This window comes from Coregonus lavaretus (assembly GCF_964263955.1).
Source record: "Coregonus lavaretus genome assembly, chromosome: 10".
Taxonomy (NCBI): domain Eukaryota; kingdom Metazoa; phylum Chordata; class Actinopteri; order Salmoniformes; family Salmonidae; genus Coregonus; species Coregonus lavaretus.
In genome coordinates, this window is record NC_139997.1 from 9,615,432 (window position 1) to 9,625,822 (window position 10,391).

The 10,391-nt window shown below is 41.3% G+C and overlaps 1 protein-coding gene across 4 annotated transcripts; it reads right to left on the minus strand.

Annotated features, from left to right (window-relative positions):
• Positions 1–2,826: 2,826 nt before the first annotated feature.
• LOC311136450 (progestin and adipoQ receptor family member 3-like) lies at positions 2,827–7,510 on the minus strand. 4 transcript variants are annotated; one of them, XM_084170578.1, is made up of 7 exons: positions 7,339–7,510; positions 6,478–6,709; positions 6,093–6,255; positions 5,789–5,944; positions 5,401–5,598; positions 5,161–5,251; positions 2,827–4,391 (listed from the first exon to the last, which is right to left on the minus strand). In XM_084170578.1, exons 2-7 carry the CDS (start codon positions 6,666–6,668, stop codon positions 4,246–4,248), a joined length of 945 nt encoding a protein of 314 aa, XP_084026704.1. In that variant the 5' UTR covers positions 6,669–6,709; positions 7,339–7,510; the 3' UTR covers positions 2,827–4,245. The 4 variants fall into 4 exon arrangements, with proteins under 4 accessions (XP_084026704.1, XP_084026706.1, XP_084026705.1 ...); XM_084170580.1 differs by having other exon boundaries at positions 2,827–4,751; XM_084170579.1 differs by having other exon boundaries at positions 7,051–7,510.
• Between the last annotated feature and the right edge of the window lie 2,881 nt (positions 7,511–10,391).

The following is a 10,391-nucleotide window of genomic DNA, read 5'->3' on the forward strand; positions in this document are numbered from 1 at the left end:
CATCACGCAGCCACAAGTGTCAGTAATTAAGGGGCTGGGATAAAAATAAAAAAAATAGGACAAAATACACATCACAACAAGAGAGACACCACAACACTACAGAAAGAGAGACCTAAAACAACAACATAGCATGGCAGCAACACATGACAACACAGCAAGGTAGCAACACCACATGACAACAACATGGTCACAACACAACATGGCAGCAGCACAACATGGTAGCAGCACAAAACATGGTACAAACATTATTGGGCAGACAACAGCACAAAGGCAAGAAGGTAGAGACAACAATACATCACGCGAAGCAGCCACAACTGTCAGAGTGTCCATGATTGAGTCTTTGACTGTAGAGAGATGGAGATAAAATTGTCCAGTTTGAGTTTTTTTGCAGCTCATTCCAGTCGCTAGCTGCAGCGAACTGAAAAGAGGAGCGACCCAGGGTTGTGTGTGCTTTGGGGACATTTAAACAGAATGTGACTGGCAGAACGGGTGTTGTATGTGGAGGATGAGGGCTGCAGTAGGTATCTCAGGTAGGGGGGAGTGAGGCCTAATAGGGTTATATAAATAAGCATCAACCAGCGGGTCTTGCGCCGGTATACAGAGATGACCAGTTTACAGAGGAGTATAGAGTGCAGTGATGTGTCCTATAAGGAGCATTGGTGGCAAATCTGATGGCCGAATGGTAAAGAACATCTAGCCGCTCGAGAGCACCCTTTGCAGATGTTATCGCAGGTGCAGCGAAATGCTTGTGTTTCTAGCTCAAACAGTGCAGTAATACCTAGCACCAAAAAAAACAATACACACATAATGCAAGAAAATAAAGAAATGAATAAATATTAGAACGATCAATGTGAGAGACCGGAATATAAAGATATATTCAGTGAGCTCCAAAAGTATTGGGGAAGTTACTATTTTTATTTATTTTTTCCAGACCTTTGGATTTGAAATGATGGTGCACTGTCAGCTTTAATTTGAGGGTATATTCATCCATATCGGGTGACATTTTTCAAAATTACAGCACTGTTTGTATATAGTACCCCCGTTAACCTTTATTGTATACTAAACAAAAATCTAAACGCAACATGCAACAATTTCAAAGATTTGACTGAGTTACAGTTCATTTAAGGAAATCAGTCAATTGAAATAAATTCATTATGCCCTAATCTATGGATTTCACATGATCTGGGAATACAGATATGCATCTGTTGGTCACAGATACCTTTAAAAAAAGGTAGGGGCATGGATCAGAAAACCAGTCAGTATCTGGTGTGACCACCATTTGCCTCATGCAGCGGGACACATCTCCTTCGCATAGAGTTGATCAGGCTGTTGATTGTGGCCTGTGGAATGTTGTCCCACTCCTCTTCAATGGCTGTGCGAAGTTGCTGGATATTGCCGGGAACTGGAACACACTGTCGTATACGTAGTTTGAGAGCATCCCAAATATGCTCAATGGGTGACATGTCTGGTGAGTATGCAGGCCATGGAAGAACTGGGACATTTTCAGCTTCCAGGAATTGTGTACAGATCATTGCGACATGGGGCCGTGCATTATCATGCTGAAACATGAGGTGATGGCGGCGGATGAATGGCACGACAATGGGCCTCAGGATCTCATCACGGTATCTCTGCATTCAAATTGCCATCAATAAAATGCAATTGTGTTCGTTGTCCATAGCTAATGCCATAACCCCAACGCCACCATGAGGCACTCTGTTCACAACGTTGACATCAGCAAACCACTCGCCCACACGACTCCATACACGTGGTCTGCGGTTGTGAGGCCTGTTGGATGTACTGCCAAACTCTCTAAAATGACATTGGAGGCGGCTTATGGTAGAGAAATTAATTCATTCTCTGTCAACAGCTCTGGTGGACATTACTGCATTCAACATGCCAATTGAACGCTCCCTCAAAATGGTAGACACCTGTGGTGTTGTGACAACTGCACATTTTAGAGTGGCCTTTTATTGCCCCAGCACAAGGTGTACCTGTGTAATGATCATGCTGTTTAATCAGCTTCTTGATATGCCACACCTGTCAGGTGGATGGATTATCTTGGCAAAGACTAAATGCACACTAAACAAATTTGTTCACAAAATTAGAGAGAAATAAGCTTTTTGTGCGTATGGAAGAATTCTTGAATATTTCATTTCAGCTCATGAAACATGGGTCCGACACTTTACATGTTGCGTTTATGTTTTGGTTCAGTAAATAAGGATAGAATATGTTTCTAAACACTTGTACATTAATGTGGATACTACCATAATTACGGATAGTCCTGAATTAATCGTGAATAATGATGAGTGAGAAAGTTAGACACACAAATATCATCATACCCCCAAGACATGCTAGCCTCTCACCATTACAATAACGGGAAGTTAGCATCTTTGGGGCGGTATGACTTTCTCTTTGCTCTGCAATGTTTCGCCAACTGACTGTCATGGAAAGAGATGATCTCTGTCATGATCTCTGTCATTGTCATCTCAGGCAAGACTAATCTGGAGATTTGTAATCTAGGTTTCTGACAACTCAAACCCTTACAAAATTCTAATTAGTGTCTGAAAGAAAAGAACAATGGCTGTAGATTATAATCCCTTAATTTGCGCTGGGAGGTCCTATTGTAGAATGGGATTAGAGAAAATATAATCCTCATATGCCAAATCCAGCCTATCCTCTGGAAGACATTTTGATTGCATGGAGAAGACAAGAGGCTATAGTCAACTTTAAGGATGAGGGCACTTTCTGAAAACTGTAGCTACAAGTAAAAGTAAATGATCATGTCATGGCAAATTATATAATATTCTCATTACATTATATTTCTTTAGGCATTCTTTATTTATTGATAGTGATCAAAGAGAGACATGTCATATTACAGATGCATTCAAATAATGTACCCCTTTAGTCAGTGCCATCATTCAAAAGTAAAGGTCCATTAACCATGCCAACATAAATGAAAAACAAATGTTGAACAACGTAACAAATGACAGACATTAGTAACCAAGTAAAATAATGCCGTAATTACACAGTAAAATAATGAAAGTCATCATTTAAAAACAAAAGTGAATTTACAAGTAAGGCAAACCAAACAGTCTTTGCTGCGTTTCCAGTCATTACAGGCTATGATATGTTCTGAGCATCATTATCTGACTAGAGGCTAAGTATGTCAGCTGGATACATTTCCTTTAATTAAATGACCTGGAACTGGATTAAACTGGCAGGAGATGTACAGTATATTGTTGCATGGAGAGTCTACTACACTATTGTGGTGTGTAACCATACAGTCGATAATACTGGCCATCAAGATTTTTGTTCTTCTGTGGTTGTTCACACACCCGTGAGTGACAACAGGGACACTAAAAGATTAAGGCGAGGGGAATTCTTTATCCTAATCTATTTCATTGGGTTTATGTTTAGTTGGTTACATTTCTCTAAACAGTTCCTGAATCAGCCCTTAGATTCAAGTGGATTGTGAAAGGAAGGAGGTCAGTTGACCACTAATAATAAAAGTAACTCCACCATAGAACCCAATGAAGTTTGTGCCAGAGGCAATAACACAACACACAAACAATTCAAGTATTGATGAATACAGATAAAACTACTCATGCAAAAATAACTGATCAGAGGATCTTTTTTTTGTTCCGTTTCCATAGGATAGTAGGTAGGTAGATTGCACATAACCCTTGTAAGGTCCCATTTGCTCAAGGCAGCAGAGAAGTATTTCAATATTTCACAGCATGTAACATTCAAACAGTAGCTTACATGCAAAATAATAGATACAAATCTGGTAAAAAATAAATCTTGAATACAAAAAGATAATCGGAGAATGACAAATGTTCAGTTGTAGCGGTATATGTATTGTGTACAGTGTCCTAATGACTTACCCAAACTGGTCCCAGATCTGTTTGTGCCGTCTTGCTACCCAGACCTGCGACCAGGCTATGACTGACCTGTCTTTCCTTCTCTTATAACCTATCCTTACAGAAGTGTGAGCAGAAAGCAGATATGATTGCATACCACCAATCGCAATCCTTAAAATCAAAGAGATGATTTCAAGCTTTCTACAGACACCTGTAAGGTTTAACAGTACGGTTGTGGGTGTTCTTGGATATGGGTCTTGTGTGCTTGACGGGGCATCTGTAGAACAGGCTTATAGGAGGTCTGTAGTCTGGTTTGATTGCATTGAGTGGCTACAGTACAGGCTGTGGCTGCTTGGGGGCTGGATGCTAGTCTGTGTGGCTCCAGCTAGCCACTGCTGGTGTAGAGAGGAGGGCAGGGCTGGCTGTGTCTGAATTTCATGATATACACTGCAGTCTGGTGCCACCAGTAGAACATAAACACTACCAGGACATGCCACACCTGGTGGCTGGCACCCAGATAGTTCAGCTGACCTGTGGAGGTCAAAGGGCATCACGGGGTCATCAAAAGGTCACTTCAAATATTGTGTTCAAAGGTTTTTTGAGATTGGAATAAAGAAATTGAAGACAGAGGCTATTTGGCCAATCATAAGTTGGCAAAAAAAGGTGACTGACATATACACTGAGTGTACAAAACATTAGGAACACCCTAATATTGAGTTTCACCCCATTTAGCCTTCAGAACACTTCAATTTGTCAGGGCATGGAGTCTACAAGGTGATGAAAGCCATCCACAGGGATGCTGGCCCATGTTGACTCCAATGCTTCCCACAGTTGTGTCAAGTTAGCTGGATATCCTTTGGGTGGTGAACCATTCTTGATCCACACGGGAAACTGTTGAGCGTGAAAAACTCAGCAGTGTTACAGTTCTTGATACACTCAAACCGGTGCGCCTGGCACCTACTACCATACCCCATTCAAAGGAACTGAAATATTTTGTCTTGCTCATTCACCCTCTGAATGGCACACATACACAATCCATGTCTCAAGGCTTAAAAATCATTCTTTAACCTGTCTCCCCCCCTTCATCTACACTGATTGAAGTGGATTTAACAGGTGACATCAATATGGGATCAAAGCTTTCACCTGGATTCACCTGGTCAGTTTGTCATGGAAAGAACAGGTGTTCCTAATATTTTGTACACTCAGTGTACAGTAACAAATGGAAATAATGTTATGTTATAAATGTCTTATAAATGGGTCAAAATCATGAAGTCAAAAGCATGAAGTCATGAAGGCTCACCTGGGAAGCAGCGTTCTGGGATTTTAGAGATGTAAAAGAGGAAGGCAGCTCCAGCTATCAAATACATCACAATCACACGAGGGAGGAACAACTGCAGAGAGGACATACAGTAAGACAAACGTCACTCCTTTGCATAATATTTTGTGGCATTGTAATATTTGTATTTATAAATATTTGTATGTATGTCATCTTTGTAATACATCAACTTTTTATGTTTTTATAAAAATTCTGCAGCTTCACCTGGACGACAGCAGAGCTGAAGCCTCCATTGAGCCAGACCCAGTGGACAGCTGGGATGACCCCGTAGCCAGCCACGGAGCAGAAGATGGCGGTCCGCAGGTGGTGCCACTCCTTAGAGAGGTAGTGAGGATGGATCTGAGCCGAGAATATGGCCAATATCAACGCTAGAACAGTCACCAGGTACACCTGTCTCCAGAACTAGAGAGAGAGTGAGAGAGAGATTTCATTTCAGAGCCAGTTTATGTAGGTATTAGCCAGATGGATCAGTCTGGTTTCACAAGGCTACATCTTTAGATCTTTCTATGGGCAAAAAAAAAAAAAAAGTATATACCAGCATGGGTGAAATAAAAACAATGGGCTGAAATGTATATTATATTGTCCAACATACAATGTTGCAGTAGAAGGCATAGAAGACCCCTGGAATGTAACAGCCCAGGATTCCCACAGAGATTCCAGCATAGTCCAGTGCCAACCAGCGGTGACACGTCTTCTCTGAGCGGTGGCAGGAAAAGAGGTGATACCCCACTGAACACAGCATGCACACCTAGAAACACAACAGGTAACCGTATAATATACCAGTACTAAACGCAGAGCTGCAGAATAGAACATTACAGGTGTGTAGGCACAAAAGCAAAGTAGCTAAAGATTTTCATGGACATCAGACAGATAGCTGTGACCTCTGTCACACACACCTGAAAGCAGAATAGTCCTATGCAGTAGATGACATAGTCTTCTCTGTTGGCACCTGAAGCTGGCAGGACAATAGACATGTCATTCACCCCCAGTAGGAAGAACAGGAGGAAGCCCAACAGATGAGTCCATATGTTGACTGTCTCATTGGACAGCACAAATATGCTAGAGGGGTGGAAAACAATACACAACACTGTCAACAACTAGCCTGGTTCCAGATCTGTTTGTGCTGTCTTGCCAACTGCTATGGTCATTTTGTTTGGTGTGACGAGGACCATATGAGTTGGCAAGACAGTACAGATCCGGGACCAGGCTACACAACAACTAGCTATATATTTCTCAAACTGAAGCTACAACAACTAGGCTTATTCTCTTGATTTCACATACCTTTTTAAACAGAGTTTTGATGTCAAGTGTGCTCTGTATCCATCTGTAATGTAAGGGTTTTCTTTCAAGAATAACGGGATCTGTTCAAATGTGTACAGGCGGATTCCCCTTGGCACCAGAACTGGCCAATGCTGGTAACTCCCCAGCTCAATGTAGTGGCTACTCTTGTGTAACTTGAGTTTTTGAGGCATTTTAGACCATCAGATTTCCCAGTTCTGGCACCGTTTTAAGGCTGAAAATATGAAAGGGGCACACAACAGCGTAATGTTATGGCATGGCACTAAGGTTTCATTTCAATCTAACATTGGCATAGATGGAGCGCTTTTGTAGGTCAACAACAAGTTACTGCTGATAGCAGTGATAGCAAAGACTTAACAGAGGATCTGAAGATATGACTAATAAAATCAGAAAGTCAACATGCTTTTGGCAATAGCTAGTTTATAGGAATAAATCAGAGCTAAGCGATTGATCGAAATATATGCATTCCTCTCATAACATGAAGTTCAACTTGAAATTTAGCCGGGCATGCTAGCTAGCTATAGCGTTCATGCTAGAATGCAGAGATAAAATTACCTTTTTGTTGCATGCTATCGATGTCTACGTGGTGTCATCTATCTACATACACCTTACTTTGTGATCTAGCAAGCTTTTAATTCATAGACTGTAGCTAGATCAATGACACACTACACTATGCTAAGCAGCTGGCTAGCCCAGCAGTTTATGCTAGCTATTCCATAAACGAAACCAAAAATCAGCGTCGAAATATATGCATTCCTCTCATAACATGAAGTTCAACTTGAAATTTAGCCGGGCATGCTAGCTAGCTATTGCGTTCATGCTAGAATGCAGAGATAAAATTACCTTTTGTTGCATGCTATCGATGTCTACGTGGTGTCATCTATCTACATACACCTTACTTTGTGATCTAGCAAGCTTTTAATTCATAGACTGTAGCTAGATCAATGACACACTACACTATGCTAAACAGCTGGCTAGCCCAGCAGTTTATGCTAGCTATTCCATAAACGAAACCAAAAATCAGCGTTCTGAAATTACACAATAGCCCAAGCCCCCCCCCCCCCTTTGTACTTTATAAATTGCCTGAATAAAATACGATTTCATGAACCGAAGTTGAAAAAGATCTGCTCAGAAATGAAATATATTTTTGTGGCCCATCTGGATATGGAAATGACCCAGATAGGAAAAACATCTCCTCTAGAAAATAAAAAGCTGATATGACATTATTCTCTCTTGTTCTGTTTGTCCTCGGGGACAGGAAACCAAAGCAGGGTTTTTATGTATAATAAGCATTAGGTCAAAGGGATTAGATAAACAATGATTGTATTATGGCGTTTAGCAACATGAATGAGATTAGGCCTGCAGTTTGGAAAAAATATGAACCCATTGTAGTATTACTTGAAAGTAAAACCCTTACAATCTTTCCACAGAATGTTGAAAAATATATTTATTTAGAAAACCACATTTGAAACGGCAGAGCTTGAATAAAAAATAAGAGAAATACACTGTGTACAAAACATTACATTTGTATCATATTTTTGATTCACTGATCTTTATTTTTAGTACTCTTTTATTCACTTAATTACACTGAGGGAAAAAAGTATTTGATCCCCTGCTGATTTTGTACGTTTGCCCACTGACAAAGAAATGATCAGTCTATAATTTTAATGGTAGGTTTATTTGAGCAGTGACAGACAGAATAACAACAAAAACATCCAGAAAAACGCATGTCAAATATTTTATGAATTGATTTGCATTTTAATTAGGGAAATAAGTATTTGACCCCTCTGCAAAACATTACTTAGTACTTGGTGGCAAAACCCTTGTTGGCAATCACAGAGGTCAGACGTTTCTTGTAGTTGGCCGCCAGGTTTGCACACACCTCAGGAGGGATTTTGTCCCACTCCTCTTTGCAGATCTTCTCCAAGTCATTAAGGTTTTGAGGCTGACGTTTGGGAATTCGAACCTTCAGCTCCCTCCACAGATTTTCTATGGGATTAAGGTCTGGAGACTGGCTAGGCCACTCCAGGACCTTAATGTGCTTCTTCTTGAGCCACTCCTTTGTTGCCTTGGCCGTGTGTTTTGGGTCATTGTCATGCTGGAATACCCATCCACGACCCATTTTCAATGCCCTGGCTGAGGGAAGGAGGTTCTCACCCAAGTTTTGACGGTACATGGCCCCGTCCATCGTCCCTTTGATGCGGTGAAGTTCTCCTGTCCCCTTAGCAGATAAACACCCCCAAAGCATAATGTTTCCACCTCCATGTTTGACGGTGGGGATGGTGTTCTTGGGGTCATAGACAGCATTTCTCCTCATCCAAACACGGCGAGTTGAGTTGATGAAAAAGAGCTCAATTTTGGTCCCATCTGACCACAACACTTTCACCCAGTTCTCCTCTGAATCATTCAGATGTTCATTGGCAAACTTCAGACGGCCCTGTATATGTGCTTTCTTGAGCAGGGGGACCTTGCGGGCGCTGCAGGATTTCAGTCCTTCACAGCGTAGTGTGTTACCAATTGTTTTCTTGGTGACTAAGGTCCCAGCTGCCTTGAGATCATTGACAAGATCCTCCCGTGTAGTTCTGGGCTGATTCCTCACCATTCTCATGATCATTGCAATCCCACGAGGTGAGATCTTGCATGGAGCCCCAAACCGAGGGAGATTGACAGTTCTTTTGTGTTTCTTCCATTTGCGAATAATCGCATCAACTGTTGTCACCTTTTCACCAAGCTGCTTAGCGATGGTCTTGTAGCCCATTCCAGCCTTGTGTAGGTCTACAATTTATAACATTTTTGACATGCGTTTTTCTGGATGTTGTTGTTGTTATTCTGTCTCTCACTGTTCAAATAAACCTACCATTAAAATTATAGACTGATCATTTCTTTGTCAGTGGGCAAATGTACAAAATCAGCAGGGGATCAAATACTTTTTTCCCTCACTGTATGTATGTGTGTATATACATATATATATATATATATATATATATACACATACAGTGGGGGAAAAAAGTATTTAGTCAGCCACCAATTGTGCAAGTTCTCCCACTTAAAAAGATGAGAGAGGCCTGTAATTTTCATCATAGGTACATGTCAACTATGACAGACAAAATGAGGAAAAAAAATCCAGAAAATCACATTGTAGGATTTTTTATGAGTTTATTTGCAAATTATAGTGGAAAATAAGTATTTGGTCAATAACAAAAGTTTCTCAATACTTTGTTATATACCCTTTGTTGGCAATGACACAGGTCAAACGTTTTCTGTAAGTCTTCACAAGGTTTTCACACACTGTTGCTGGTATTTTGGCCCATTCCTCCATGCAGATCTCCTCTAGAGCAGTGATGTTTTGGGGCTGTCGCTGGGCAACACGGACTTTCAACTCCCTCCAAAGATTTTCTATGGGGTTGAGATCTGGAGACTGGCTAGGCCACTCCAGGACCTTGAAATGCTTCTTACGAAGCCACTCCTTCGTTGTCCGGGAGGTGTGTTTGGGATCATTGTCATGCTAAAAGACCCAGCCACGTTTCATCTTCAATGCCCTTGCTGATGGAAGGAGGTTTTCACTCAAAATCTCACGATACATGGCCCCTTCATTCTTTCCTTTACACGGATCAGTCGTCCTGGTCCCTTTGCAGAAAAACAGCCCCAAAGCATGAAGTTTCCACCCCCATGCTTCACAGTAGGTATGGTGTTCTTTGGATGCAACTCAGCATTCTTTGTCCTCCAAACACGATGAGTTGAGTTTTTACCAAAAAGTTATATTTTGGTTTCATCTGACCATATGACATTCTCCCAAACTTCAGACGGGCCTGGATATGTACTGGCTTAAGCAGGGGGACACGTCTGGCAATGCAGGATTTGAGTCCCTGGCGGAGTAGTGTGTTACTGATGGTAGG

Coding starts and splice junctions, on each gene's coding strand:
- LOC311136450 (XM_084170578.1), bottom strand. CDS start 6,668: ATGCCTCAAAAACTCAAGTTACACAAGAGTAGCCACTACATTGAGCTG. Junction 6,256..6,477: donor TCAAAACTCTGTTTAAAAAG/GTATGTGAAATC, acceptor CCACCCCTCTAG/CATATTTGTGCTGTCCAATG. Junction 5,599..5,788: donor ATGCCTTCTACTGCAACATT/GTATGTTGGACA, acceptor CTCTCTCTCTAG/TTCTGGAGACAGGTGTACCT.